Source organism: Sparus aurata, chromosome 13, assembly GCF_900880675.1.
Source record: "Sparus aurata chromosome 13, fSpaAur1.1, whole genome shotgun sequence".
NCBI classification, from domain to species: domain Eukaryota; kingdom Metazoa; phylum Chordata; class Actinopteri; order Spariformes; family Sparidae; genus Sparus; species Sparus aurata.
The window spans coordinates 32,742,057-32,756,710 of record NC_044199.1 but is presented as its reverse complement, the minus strand read 5'-3'; the positions used below and the strand labels follow the sequence as shown (position 1 = coordinate 32,756,710).

Here is a 14,654-nt window from a genome sequence, read left to right as displayed (position 1 = left end):
ATCCAACTTTTTTATTATTAAATAAATGAATAAAAAATTAACTCGGTGTCTGGTTTATTCCTCATGAAGCTCAAAATGTAAATAAATATTCAACAGGAAGTAAAACACACTGAAACAGTTGCATCAGGCTACATAATAAAAGTGCCATATTGCAGTATGTGGCAGCTGTGAAGCGAAAGTCAGTGTTTGGACTTTTCCAGATGAATATTTCAGGATTTCGGGATTTAATTAGATTAATAGATTTAATGAATATGGTGTCTTTTATGATATTATTACACTGAAATGTTTCAGCTACACAACAAGGTTCTAAAAACGAATGCAAGAAAAGCATTTAAACACATTTACTCAACTTGAAGATATAATTGATTCATACACAATTTAGAATTTGATTGACAAAGAAAAGAATGTGTGATGTTGACCCTCCTGTTCTCTGTTGCTCTTATTTAATTTTCTCTTAAATCAAACGTATTTGTTTGTTTTATTGCTTTTACTTTGTAAACCATGACTACTGTCTTATTGTTGTTATTCTGTGTTGTTTTGGTTGCTTGCTTGCAATTATTGTGCTTATCATGTTTTTTATATTGTTGTTGTTTGTATTGTATATGTAAATAACTTCTTGAATTGTCCTGTGTACAAAAGGTGGTACACAAATAAATGTACCCTGTCTTTGCATAATAATAAACAGAATATGAAGTTTTTTAGGAATTCACAAACACATAACATTTGTACACATAATTTCACTGGTCTGCAAATGTTATAATAAGTAACCTAGGTAACCTACCCTGTTGTAATATATATATTATACATAAAATATATTTTTAACTTCTTTGAAATTACTACCAAATGTACCACAATAATTACACCACATTGTGTTAAAATGTACCCCAACATGATTTAATAATTATATATTATATATATAAATGTAAATGTATTAATTATATATTAATAAATTTACAGGAAACTTCCAACTAATTTATTTTTTTAGCTGTTTTCATGTTTCAAACAATTTTCCTTAAGGTTGATTTTTTTAAATTATTGTTATCCATCTTAACATGCTAATTAACAACAAATACAAATTCATAATCAAGAATCAAGTGAAACTGGTGAAAATGTAAAAGATTTTTAAAAAACTTTAATTTACTGACCTGCAGAAGTCAGACAGGAACAAATTGAAGTTTCCTGTAAATGTATTAATGAAATGATCAGCAATTCATAAACCTAGTTTTTAGTTTTTTTATCAAATCACATTGAGGTGATTGTTTGGATAATTTGAGGGTAATTTCTACAATTTTTTTATTATGTTACTTGTTAATTACCACCTACTTACCATGAAGTTTGCAGATGTGTAAAATAATTAGAATACAAACACCACATCCTGTTTAAAATGATTATTTTCCTTTTCAACAATAAAACTCCAGCAGGTCAGATTGTGATGTGTGTCTGTGTGGAAACACAGAGGATGTAGATCGAACAGCTCAACTTTCTTTTCCTTTATTCAGCCAGATTAAACAAATGTCCCTCTTCTTCAACAGGGACCATGAAGGCAGCATGGAACAGTGACACCTGATAGATGTAGTGTTGATGATGAGGTACACAAGACATTTAAAATAGGTTAAAAACATTAATACTATGAAATAATTATGCCGCGTCATGGCTTCGAGCGATGAGAGAAAGCAGAGCACAGATGAAGGACAGAGAAGAAGAAGAAAAAACATTTCCAAAGAAGAGATAAGGAGGATTGGGTGTATGTGTGTGTTTGTGTGTGTGTGTGTGTGTGTGTGTGTGTGTGTTTGTGTGTGTCTGAACTGGGTGTCCATCTTGTTTCTGTTTCCCCCTGTCACCTGTCTTCAGGTGAACCATTAACCAGCTAACGGTCATAAAACTCCACTTTATGGAAAGTTTGATGATGGTGGCGGGTCGTAAACACTGAAGCCTTTTATTGCCTCGCTGGTTGGCGCTGCTCACCTTGACACAGTCTGCATGCGAGAAAGAAAGAAAGAAAGAAAAAAATGTTGAGTTTAACCCCGAAACCTTCAAACACAAACTGCTGCTGCTCTTCTTCGGCTAGCTTAGCTTAGATGTAGCCAGTAGCGTGGCCGGCTTGAACGATCTGTCATGACAGTTCAATTTAAAGAACGTATATTAAAAATGCTTTTTATGGTGGTAGATAATCAAAAGTGGAACACAAGTCAAGAGAATAAATACCTCACATAAATGTAGGCCTTTGTTTGTTTTTCAGCATTTGTTAGCTTGTATAGCTTGATTGGCTAGCTGGTAAATTGATGCTTTCTTCTGTATTATCTGTTAAAGTTTGTAAATGTTAAATGTGAAGGATGTTTGTATTAAAAGAATTTTTTGAATGAAAGTTTTGTGTAAATGTTATAAACACATTAGTTGCATCTGTTTTCCAAATACAAACTTCTTTTTTTATCTTAGCTAGCAAATGGATGGAGACTGGATTTAGAATGATCATACTAAAAGCTAATTGTCATTAACCTCCATTAATGCTTTTTCAAGTGTTCAGTAGATCTGTTTTTAAAAGCCAAAACTCATCAACGTGTTGTCGTTTCCAACCTGTAAGTACTCAGCAGCCATTACTATTATTAAATTAATACTCAGTGTGTCCTCAGTTGAGCTGAGCTGTGCTTTATATTAAGTACTAATTAGCTAATATAAACATGCTAACATGCACTCTTAACCTAACACTGTCAGCAGCCGATGTTTTCACTGTTTCCACTGATTTCACCATCGAACTTGTATGTGCAACATCACCAGACTCCATTAACAAAACACACAATTTTGTGAGTTGTTGTGTGAGGAGAAACTTAATGAAATTTTTGAAACGGCTACAATAAATTCAAAATCATTGTGTCCTTGTTGTAAATTCAGCATTAAATCTTTCAGCTGAAGTTGTTTGTCTCCTTGTAAAAAAGTGTCAGTTTGTGGCAGCATGTCTGTACCAGCCTGTCTGCTTCTGTGTCTAAAGTACTAAAGTCTTACCTGCCAACATTGATCAGCTGTAGGAGACACTTTATAAACTCTGTGAAACTCTGTCTTTGACTCATTCTGCATTATTTGGGCCTTCTTGTAAATTTGGCATATACATGTTCTAAATTAATATCTTTTTGTCTTTGTGTAAAAACGTGCGTTGTTGTAAAGAAGGTACACTAAATGCCCAGACCACAGGACTTATGGTCTGGGCAGGTGTTTGGAGAAATGAGGAGTGTCATCCATCTTTAGTACAAAGTAATTAACAAAGTCTCTTGTTGGAAGGGTGTGTAGGGAGGATTTCAGTTTGTTGTCTCATGTTTTTATTTATTCATAATGTTTATGCTCCTTCTTAACTGTAAGCTTTACCTAAAGCTTTTTCAGTTTCAGCTTGTCTTAAGTTTTGTCCGAGGGTAAAAGTTGAGTAATCTAACACTTTTCACTTTAACAGGAGAAATACAGAACTTATCTACTACTACAGAAAACACTGATGATGTCTTGAAAAAAGTGAGAAGTCAGTACTGGTGTGATTTCCATCTTATTTAATTTAGCAGCTTGGCTTCGCTCTGTGTTTTACAGATTAATAATGTCATGTTTTGGCTCCTGTATCAGCTGCAGTGTTGGATTCTGCATTATTAAAAGCTTTGAAAGTGCTTGAATAAACTTTTACATTTACAATAAATAACCATCATATTACTACTGATAATTACATTAATTGCAGGTCATTGTGTCAAATTAATGGTCTCAGAATAAACTCATAAAACTGCAGCAGTTTCTTTGTTTGATCAGTTAAGTTTACTCACAGTTGTAAAGTACTTTAAATTGTCACATCCACCTTAATGACTAGTTTATTAGTCTGTAACTAAAATCTGATGACACAAAAGTTCATTAATTAATCAGTAAAGTATCTAAACTACACTGACCTAAATGTGCTGGACACAATAATGTGAACACGTGTGATTAAAATCAGTTGTGTTGAATCTTGTTCTCTTTGTGTGAGATGTGATGAAATATAATAACATGTTCTCTGGGATTTATAACAACAATAAAAACTTCAAACGTATGAAGTGAGAGAACAATCCTCAGATCTGTGAAGTTTGTAAATGATGTCAGCTCAACTTTATGTCACTGCTGCCATCTTGTGTCCAACAGTGTTAAAGTGTGAGGCTACAAACCTGCTGCACTCATGAAACCGCTGGATAATGTTGCTGTAATAAATACCTCATTTTGAGATTGACTGTGTTCCAACAACATGTCAGGATAGTTATTGTATAGGCACATTTTAGGAACAAGATACTTTCAGGTATGTTAAAGTCGAGGCAGTCAGTCGAGTAACATTGACACTTTTTAATAAATGCTAATGTGTCAACTTCACAAACTGTGATGTGTATTTTCACTATTGTATTTTATTGACTAAGTGAATTTACAGAAAGTATTCAGCTTTCTAATCAGTGATCACAATTAAGGAATATCTGTAAAAAATGATAAAGATAATTGATCAATTAAGTGATTTACAGAGTATCTGATTAAATTTGACTTTGTGCCCCGTTTGATATAAATTGAAATAGTTTTGTAGGAAGTCTTTGTGTCTGTGGTTTTATGAAAGCAGGTGACTGAACAGTGCCAGATATAGTTTAGAGAAATATCTTCACTTTTTTCAATCTCAAACAAACATTTACTTCATTAATATTGTAAATATTACTCTTCTTTCAAACCACATCGCGCCTCTTCGAACATCCTGATGAGTTCTGAGGAACAGATGTGATGTGGGCGGGGCTGCTGCACTTGTCTCCTCCCACTAAAGTTCGCGCCTTTTTGTCCTCAAACACGTCCGCAGAAAGGATGTAAATACACAGTGTCTGCGACTGAGCAGCTCATTCGACTTTGTTGAAGACTAATCTGACAACATGAGCGGAAGAGGAAAGGGAGGCAAAGGACTCGGTAAAGGAGGCGCCAAGCGTCACCGTAAAGTTCTCCGTGATAACATCCAGGGAATCACCAAACCCGCCATCCGCCGTCTGGCTCGCCGCGGTGGAGTGAAGCGTATCTCCGGTCTGATCTACGAGGAGACCCGCGGTGTGCTCAAGGTGTTCCTGGAGAACGTCATCCGTGACGCCGTCACCTACACCGAGCACGCCAAGAGGAAGACCGTCACCGCCATGGACGTGGTGTACGCTCTGAAGAGGCAGGGCCGCACCCTGTACGGCTTCGGAGGTTAAACCTCATCCCGACCAGAGATTCTGAAACCAACGGCTCTTTTAAGAGCCACCCACCCACTCTGAAGAGATGTTCCTCAATCTATACCTGCTCTCTTAGACAACGAGTTTGTATTAATTCTGATTTGTTTAATATCTGTATTCTGAAGAGATGGTTCCTTCTGTTATAACTGAATTCAGTGTGAATATCCTGATTCATAAAGGTGTTCTTAAACCATAAAGTCCTACTTCAATGACTGCGTGATAAGGAGCCAACTGCAGATGGTTCTACACATCCACAATCAACGGCTGAAACACAGAACCTCAGATGTTATCAGAGGTTCCGTTTAAAAAGTCATGAGGATAATCCAGTTTTACACATGCTGTGACTCTAAATGACTAAAGAACATGTGCCGTCTCTACATGATAAATCCTGTCTGTCCTCTTAAACAAGAGAACAAAATGTAGCCTTCTAGCATTTTCAGTACTTAATCAGGCAAGAAATATATTAATGTTAATATAGAAAGATTAATTTAGCTTCTCACCGACTGGCACCTACAAAATGGAGTGATTACAACAACTATAACTTTGCCTTAAAGCTAGTTAAATAACACATTGATTAATTTACCAATAAATGTCAAACTATATATCATAAAAACATTAATGCCTGTTTCTATAAACACCTGTCCCTTTTATGAATTATATGGGTTTTATATACTGTAATGTAATCTGTATTTCGGTAGTGATTTTTATTAACTAGTACTTAATATCCATTATAACAATGTAACATCTTCAATGCACATATAAATTCTTGAGGGGTTGTGTTCACAGCTGTAGTTAACAATGTGTCTGTAAACCTGTAATAATCTCTTTATATCACGGTGGTGATGTTCCTCTCTTCTTCTTCACTTACTGCATTAAATCACCACATAATATTAAACTATAACCAACAATCAGTAACGGTGTTCATCTGGAACACGAGCAGCTTTTCCTCGGAGCATCTGGAGCAGTGAAAACTTTAATAACTCGTCTTTTCATCTATATTTCCTCCAATGTTTGTAAATCCCACGATCAGAAGTCGGTCTAATACTCGCGCTTCATTTCAGCGCATGCATAGTTAGTTCTACAACATCTCAGCCAATCACATGCGAGCAACAGCACAGTGTCATTTGCATCAGACACACAAATATATTGTGTCTTCAGCCTGAGCTGCAGTTATCTGTCTGAGACTGTTCTGATCTGAGACATCATGCCTGATGCACCCAAAGCAGCGAAGAAAGGCTCCAAGAAAGCCGTTTCTAAAGCCACCAAGTCCGGCAAGAAGAGGAGGACCAAGAGGAAGGAGAGCTACGCCATCTATGTCTACAAGGTCCTGAAGCAGGTCCACCCCGACACCGGGATTTCCTCCAAGGCGATGGGCATCATGAACTCCTTCGTCAGCGACATCTTCGAGCGCATCGCCGGTGAGGCCTCCCGTCTGGCTCACTACAACAAGCGCTCCACCATCACCTCCAGGGAGATCCAGACCGCCGTCCGCCTGCTGCTGCCCGGGGAGCTGGCCAAGCACGCCGTGTCTGAGGGCACCAAGGCTGTCACCAAGTACACCAGCTCCAAGTAAACCCTCTGAAACCATCAACTCAAAGGTCCTTTTCAGGACCACACACTACTTCTGAAGACATATTCCTGATATTTCTCTCACCTGTAAGCTTTTGATATTTTACTTTATTTGTAGCAGTTCAACGACGTCTCTAAAATGAACTTATTTTAATGTCTTACTGGCACTTTGTTCTATATAACAGTTTGTTTATTGTACCGGAGTGCCGCATCAATTACTGAACAACTATTTGAAGTCTTTAGTGAAGTTGTGATACATGTTGCCTGTAGGGGGTGCTGTTCAACAAAAATGAATTTACCCAAAACTGAATAAAATGTAAAGTTCTATTTTGAAATCTCAATTTATGATTCAGTAAGTTTTTTTTTTTTTTCTAAATTAAATTTCAGGTTTAATTCTCCTGATGACAACCATTTTAACTTCTCTTCTCTCAATGAGAATATTTAATACAGGAGTCCAGGCCAAATATAAAGTTTTCATGAAGGAAGTTATGGCTTATAAATAGGATGTTATCAATTTTTAAAAATGGTTCCATAATGAGTTACTCTGAAATTATCGGAGTGTAAAATCTGTCTTTGAGAGATGAATGTTGCATATTGCCTGCTGGATATTTGTTTCTACACTTTATCAAACTGTATATTTTTAAGTTGTACACAACGCAACTTTTTGTACATACTTGTGTTATCATTCCTAATCTTGTGTTCTTTGTACTATTTTCCATTTCATACCTGTTTCATTGTGCAACAGAATTTGAAGAAGACAAGGAAATTATTTAATTGTACACAAATTGCTTGTTAACGGTTCATATGATGACAAACATTTAGACTTTACTCAACAGTTAACTTTTATTTTTTAGGGTTTACCTTCTTAAAGGGGCACTATGTAGTTTTTGAAAATGAATGAATACTTTTACTTCTTAATATTAATTAGAATATTAATATAACATGAATGGTTATATTAATATAAATGTATTCAAACTCTTGATTTTAATATTCTCTATCAATGAGGTAATTATACAAACTCTGAACTATTTATTTTTTCCACAAGTGAATAAACAAGCTGTTCTCAGCGGAGAGTAAATTCCCAGAACACTGTTTGAAGTGAGAAAGGTGGCAGGGTCCGCCACATAAAAACACAAACAGTATGAGACTCTGTGTTTAAAATCAGTTTGTTTATTCAGTCAGTCAAACAAAGAGAGTTTGTTCAGGCACAAAAAAATCAGTCAGTGTAGATCTTTTCTCTTCTGATTATCTACACATGATATCACTGCCTACTAGTTACCAGTTAATTTAGACATTTCTGATGTGTTGGACCAGTGTAAATATTCATCATGTGATGTTTTTCACCTTCATGAAACACAATTAAACACCAGTAATGATGATAAAAACGTATCTTCTCCTAATTGTGTTCACTTCATGATTTCTTAAATCTGTTTTGTAGCACTAGGTGTTAATATCCCTGGTTGCATACTTGATTCAAGGTCAACCTTTCAGCTCCACACCTCCAAAACACCCGATTAAAACACAATATTTATTTGCTGCTGCTCTCAGTGATGACAGACATACTCTATCTGACACAGATCAGATTAAGTTTTATTAAACTTCAATTGCATTCAAATACAAAAACTTTATATGTCCCCGGGAGAGCAACTGTAGGTAGTTGTACAGACACAAACAAGTCAGCACATGAAGTACACAAGACAGAAAACAAGTCAGATAGAATTAAATAGACTAAATGAACTAGGTATTTAGGTGCAAAGTAGCATTGAGGCAGGTTGGGTTGTGCATTAAGAGGCAGCAGCAAGTTAGTGCAAATAGATAGATAGATAGATAGATAGATAGATACTCCGAGGGAAATTCAAGTGTCCAGTAGCTTACGAAATACAAAACATACTTTAGACATACATTAAGCATACATTAAACCAAAATTAAAAACCCTAACCTTAAGAATAGAATTAAAAATAGAATAAAAGATAAAATATAAAGTATTATATACATATATAATATATAAAATGAATATAAAATGAACAGTAGCTGCAGTAAACAGTGCAGTATGGTAGACAGTGCAAATGAAAGTGAAACAGTGCAAATAGAGGTAGAAATTGTCCATTGTCTATTATCTGTTGTCCTCTTCGAACCTGATGGCGAGGGGGACGAAAGAGTTTTTGAGTCTGTTGGAGCTGGACTGGGACAGCAGCGTGACACTGAACACACTCCTCTGCCTGGTGAAGGTGTTGTGCAGAGGGTGGTGGGTGTTGTCCAGTATGGACAGCAGCTTGTCCAGGGTCCTTCTCTCTGCCACTGTCACCAGAGAGTCCAGCTCTGTGCCCACTACTGAGCCAGCTCTCCTCACCAGTCTGTCCAGTCGACCGGTGTCTCTCTTCCTGCTGCTTCCTCCCCAGCAAACCACAGCATAAAAGAGGACATCAGCAACCATAGACTGGTAAATCATCTGCAGCAGTTTTTTGCAGATGTTGAAGGACCTCAGCCTTCTCAGGAAGTACAGACGGCTCTGCCCTTTCCTGTGCAAAGTGTCTATATTTGCTGTCCAGTCCAGCTTGTCGTCCAGCTGCAGCCCCAGATATTTGAAGGTCCTGACTACCTCCATGTCGACCCCCTCGATGGACACAGGTTGGAGATGTGGTTTCTTCCTTCTGAAGTCCACCACCATCTCCTTGGTCTTGGAGGTGTTCAGCTGCAGATGGTTGGACCTGCACCACCTCGCGAAGTCCTCAACCAGGCTCCCGTACTCTCCCTCTTGTCCATCCTTGATACAGCCAACTATCGCAGTGTCGTCCGAGTATTTCTGCATGTGGCAGAGCCCGGAGTTGTACTGGAAGTCAGATGTGTACAAGGTGAAGAGGACGGGAGAGAGCACGGTCCCCTGTGGTGCTCCGGTGCTGCTGACCACAGTGTCTGACGTACTGTGGTCTCTCTGTGAGGTAGTCTGTAATCCATGTCACCAGGAGTGGGTCCACTCTCATCTCTGTCAGCTTGTCTCTCAGCAGGAGTGGTCGAATGGTGTTGAAGGCGCTGGAGAAATGTGAAAAATACAATAGAGGGAAATGTATTGACCATCAACAGATTACATCCTCTTCAGTGTCTTTGTATATCATAAGCTCCATCAGTGACACTGCTGGAGGTCATGTGTTTATCATTTTATGAATCTGACCCACTTTCTGTTGTGTGAAGTTTTCTAACATTCAGCAGTGTGACACGATCATGAACCAGTCTGTCAGGCTACATGTAAATATCACACACCGCATCAGATGGATGTCAGGTAATTGTCAATATGTTCCTTATTATTATGATTTATTCATTGTAATACATGTCAAAGAGCAAATAAGGCTCATTTGATGTCTTTGCTGCGTATATTTTGTGTTTGCAGCATATTTCTTGTTTCCTAAAATAATGTGAATCATACATTTTCACCTCAGCACCTCTTTGAATCAGCTCAACATGTGTTTATTATTTTTGACTGAGTCTATAATGTTATTTCTCACGGCTGCCACTAGTGATGAAAACACAGTTTGACTCTGGGTGAAGGTACTGATACAAAAGACATGAGTGAATCTAAATCCCACCGTGTTTCTGTATATTTATCATACTCATCTTCATCAGTGAAGAAGAAAATGCTGCTGTCAGAAAAAAACAACTGACAGTTTCGGTGAATCCAAATGTGAGCAGTCCAAATCTTCACTTCCTGTTTGACACGTCACAAAACAGTGTAACTCTTATTAAACATTAAATACACGTGTTGCATCGGATCGAAGTCATTTAACTGTCAATATGTTCATTATTATTATGATTATTAGCAGTTTATTGATCATGAATCTCGTCCTCAGCAGCAGAATCGATCACAGCCTCAGGCAGCAGCTCCGATAGGAAGCGTGTGCTCGGCCGTCCTCGGTGTGTTTGCTGCGACCAGAATAACTTCGTTTTATAACAAACTGATCGTGTTCGGATGTTTGTTTTCAGCTCGAGTCCCTGAACCGACATGTGGAGCAGCTGGAAGACTGTTTCTGACGGAGCTCTGCTGCGTTTAAAGACACTTTTGGACAGAAATGAGAGGGAAAAGTCTCCGAGCAGCGCTGCACACGACGGTGAATGTCTGAGTTCTGGAGGCTCCACGAACGGAACCAGGAGTCCACCAGAACTCTACATGACGTCAACATGAAGAGACACAAGTCCGCTATCTGCTCCACCGCTGTCAGTCCGCAGCTCCGCTCCTACAGGCACTTTAAAGTGTTTTATCGATGAGGAGAAAACACAAGTGACACGAAGTTCAGCCTGCTCAGAGGAGCCGCGGCGGGGTTGAGTCTCCACGGTTCTCATGCCGTGTTTAAGTACAGCCCGTGCTCTCAGTTCTCCAATACATCATTCTCTCTCCTGTTGATCTGAACGGAAACTGAACGCTCGATAGAAATGGCAGAAGTCGCTCCAGCTCCAGCTCCGACCACCGCTCCGGCTAAAGTGGCCAAGAAGAAGCGAGTGGCCAAGCCGAAGACGGGCCCCGGCCTCCGGGAGCTCATCGTGGCCGCTGTCACCGCATCCAAGGAGCGGGGCGGTATGTCTCTGAGCGCCCTGAAGAAGAACCTGGCTGCCGGAGGTTACGACGTGGAGAAGAACAAGTCCCGCGTTAAGGCCGCTGTCCGGGCTCTGGTGGACAACGGGACCCTGGTCCACACGAAGGGAACCGGAGCATCCGGCTCCTTCAAGCTGGGCGCAAAGAAAGCCGCTCCCAAAGCCAAGAAGCCGGCAAAGAAAGCAGCTGTTAAAGCCAAGAAGCCCGCAACGAAAGCTGTCAAAGCCAAGAAGCCCGCAGCGGCTCCGAAGACCAAGACCACCGCAGCCAAGAAATCCCCGAAAAAGGCAAAGAAAGCAGCGGTCAAGAAAACAGCCAAGAGCCCCGCGAAGCCAGCAAAGAGCCCCAAGAAGGCCAAGGCCCCCAAGAAAGTGGCAGCCAAGAAGTCACCTGCAGCCAAGAAGTCACCTGTCAAGAGGGTCTCCAAGCCCAAAACCACGAAGGCAGCACCCAAGAAGAAGTGAGCTGTCATCACCTGAACAACCGACCAACTAAAGGCTCTTTTAAGAGCCACACACTTCTTCTGAAAGACTTCAGTCCTCTTCATGAACTGTCACTGGTGCCTGACCACATCTAAAGACTCATTTTTATAAAAAGCCTTTTTTGAATTCAGGGGTCAGCTGGTTGTTCTGAGTAGACTTTCTGTTTTCATGACTCACTGCAGGATTATTACGGTGTTCTGGTTTCTTGTATGTGTCATTTTTTCTGGCTTTGGTGTTGTATATTTGAATTATGATGCAGTCTTCATTGCCTTATCTGTACAAAACTTTGTGTGACCTTGTTTAGAAACAGTCTGTATAAATAAAGATTATTTTTATTACTTATTTTGAGTACAGTGTATCTGTTATTTGGTGTTGCAACCCTTTAATTGTTGATAGTAGTCATTTAATAATAGTCATTATTAAAGGGCACAATTAAACACTCTTGCCAGGTTATACTTAACAAGATACTAGATTTTTGGGGGTAATATAAAAATACTTTTCACTGCACTAAATGTTTTTACTATAGTTACATAAATGTTGCATTAGAGCCAAAACTTTATAATCAATGAACTTGTTTGGCTCTGGAATAAATAAGTTACATTGAATGAAATAAAAAAAGAAAGGCCAATATCAGATACTCTCACCTGTGATAGGCAACTTAATATGGAGGACTAAAAGTGCCATAATTAAATTAATAAATAAATATATTATTAAATAATTAAATACATGTGTCATTAATTCATTAAAATACCAACTAATTTTATGTAAAAAACATATATAATTATTTCACTATTTAATTAATTATTTCATGGTCCTGTGTTGTGGCGTTTCATGAATTTATTTTATCTGTCAAACTCGCCCATCACAGTCAGTGGGCGGATCCTGACGCCTGATTGGTTACCTTGCACATGAAGTCAAGGCAAATTGATTCCAGATGATGGATTGATGCAATCAAACAAAACTTTATTGGCAACCACTAAAAATCAAGCATAAGGCTCGGTCCCCTGTTAGCCTCAATACTAATACAGCGCGCGAGCTGCAGGACAAAATGTCAAAAACTTGCCCTAAATAGAAAGTTCATGGGGATCTTCCATCAACGTAGCATCAATGTTTTGAAAGACTTCTTCTTCTTTCGGGTTTGAGACTTCAGACCAAAGCAATGGATTGGACTAAATTTGCGTTAGCTCCGCCCACTGACTTTGAGGGCGAGTTTGACAGATAAAATAAATTCATGAAGCACTGCAACACAGGACCATGAAATAATTCATTAAATTGTGAAATAATTGTATGTGTTTTTTTTGTACATAAAATTAATTGGTATTTTAATGAATTAATGACATTTAATTCCAATTGTAATTAATTGATGTCACATTTAATTCCAATTCTAATGAATTAATGACACATTTAATTATTTAAATAGTGTTTTTATTTATTTAATTATGGCACTTTAAGTCCTCCAAAAAAGCAATACCTCCTCATATGAATACACTTCACTTACATCTAGTATCAGATACATTCAGAAACTAATATCGTTTAGACATCGGGGTATTTGCCCTTTTAAACTCAGATTTAATGACTTTTAAAAGGAAAAAACAATACCATTACCGTGCCAACAGAAAACAAAACTATTGACTGTTGTCTGGTTTACTAAGTTAGAATATATATTATATATACAGAGCGGTCCCAATAAGGCAACATCCCACTGCATTTACCACCAGATAAACACAGGAGAGCGCTGTGAAGACACACTACCACTGATTGATTACATTTTCTGATTAGTGGAGTAACATATTGATGAATACTGAGACCCTTCTTATAAGTGTGAATGTTGGTGACTGGTCTTATCAGCCTGGAGAAACCACCATCCCCAAATCATTTGTAGTTCATGCAGAAAGGTCTAGTGTAAAAAATGTGAGAATCCAGCTTCCATCCTTTTATTGCCAATTTAGATTGTTTTCTTCTGCTATGGTTCAGTGTGGATCACAGTCACACTGCAACTTGAGTAATTTAAGTATAATCTACCAGTAAAAGACTTGTAAAAATGTATATAAACCCTGACAATAGCCTGTATGTTACAACTTAAATCTAACGACAAGTACACATGATTTAAAAGAAACATGGAACACTGCTTCTCCAGAGAGACAAGTGAGGGGCTCTTAAAAGAGCCGTTGTGTTTGTTGAAGTCGGGTTGTGGTTGTGGTGTTTACTTGGACTTGGCGGCCTTCTCGGTCTTCTTGGGCAGCAGGACGGCCTGGATGTTGGGCAGCACGCCTCCCTGAGCGATGGTGACTCCTCCGAGCAGCTTGTTGAGCTCCTCGTCGTTGCGGACCGCCAGCTGCAGATGGCGGGGGATGATCCTGGTCTTCTTGTTGTCGCGGGCAGCGTTTCCAGCCAGCTCCAGGATCTCAGCGGTCAGGTACTCCAGCACGGCCGCCAGATACACGGGGGCTCCGGCACCGACACGCTGGGCGTAGTTACCCTTCCTCAGCAGCCTGTGGACACGACCCACGGGGAACTGGAGTCCGGCACGGGAGGAGCGGGACTTTGCCTTTGCTCTGGCCTTTCCACCGGTCTTTCCTCGTCCAGACATGTTCGGATGTGTTGTAGAGATTTAACTCAGAGAAGTTGTGTACAGGAGCCAGCAGCACTCCTCTATATATCCGAGGATCGAGCCGGGATCCCTGCTGGACCAACCAGAGACGAGGCTCCAGCAGGGGGGCGGCCGCTCTGGATGTTGGCGGACTTTTTGAAATGACTTTCCGCCAATAAGCAGCGGGGATCCGCAGCGCTGAG

The 14,654-nt window shown here is 39.2% G+C and overlaps 4 protein-coding genes across 4 annotated transcripts; 3 read left to right on the top strand and 1 right to left on the bottom strand.

The window, feature by feature from the left end:
- The first annotated feature begins 4,855 nt into the window (after positions 1-4,855).
- On the top strand, positions 4,856-5,260 carry LOC115594207 (histone H4). Its single transcript, XM_030438095.1, has one exon. The coding sequence runs from the start codon at positions 4,896-4,898 to the stop codon at positions 5,205-5,207; it is 312 nt and encodes a 103-aa protein (XP_030293955.1). The 5' UTR covers positions 4,856-4,895; the 3' UTR covers positions 5,208-5,260.
- A 1,132-nt stretch (positions 5,261-6,392) lies between these two features.
- On the top strand, positions 6,393-6,846 carry LOC115594205 (histone H2B 1/2-like). Its single transcript, XM_030438094.1, has one exon. The coding sequence runs from the start codon at positions 6,433-6,435 to the stop codon at positions 6,799-6,801; it is 369 nt and encodes a 122-aa protein (XP_030293954.1). The 5' UTR covers positions 6,393-6,432; the 3' UTR covers positions 6,802-6,846.
- A 4,308-nt stretch (positions 6,847-11,154) lies between these two features.
- Positions 11,155-11,896, top strand: LOC115594201 (histone H1-like). The gene has a single exon (XM_030438090.1). It carries the CDS (start codon positions 11,220-11,222, stop codon positions 11,841-11,843), a length of 624 nt encoding a protein of 207 aa, XP_030293950.1. The 5' UTR covers positions 11,155-11,219; the 3' UTR covers positions 11,844-11,896.
- A 1,877-nt stretch (positions 11,897-13,773) lies between these two features.
- LOC115594203 (histone H2A-like) lies at positions 13,774-14,533 on the bottom strand. Its single transcript, XM_030438092.1, has one exon. The coding sequence runs from the start codon at positions 14,449-14,451 to the stop codon at positions 14,065-14,067; it is 387 nt and encodes a 128-aa protein (XP_030293952.1). The 5' UTR covers positions 14,452-14,533; the 3' UTR covers positions 13,774-14,064.
- Positions 14,534-14,654: the final 121 nt, after the last annotated feature.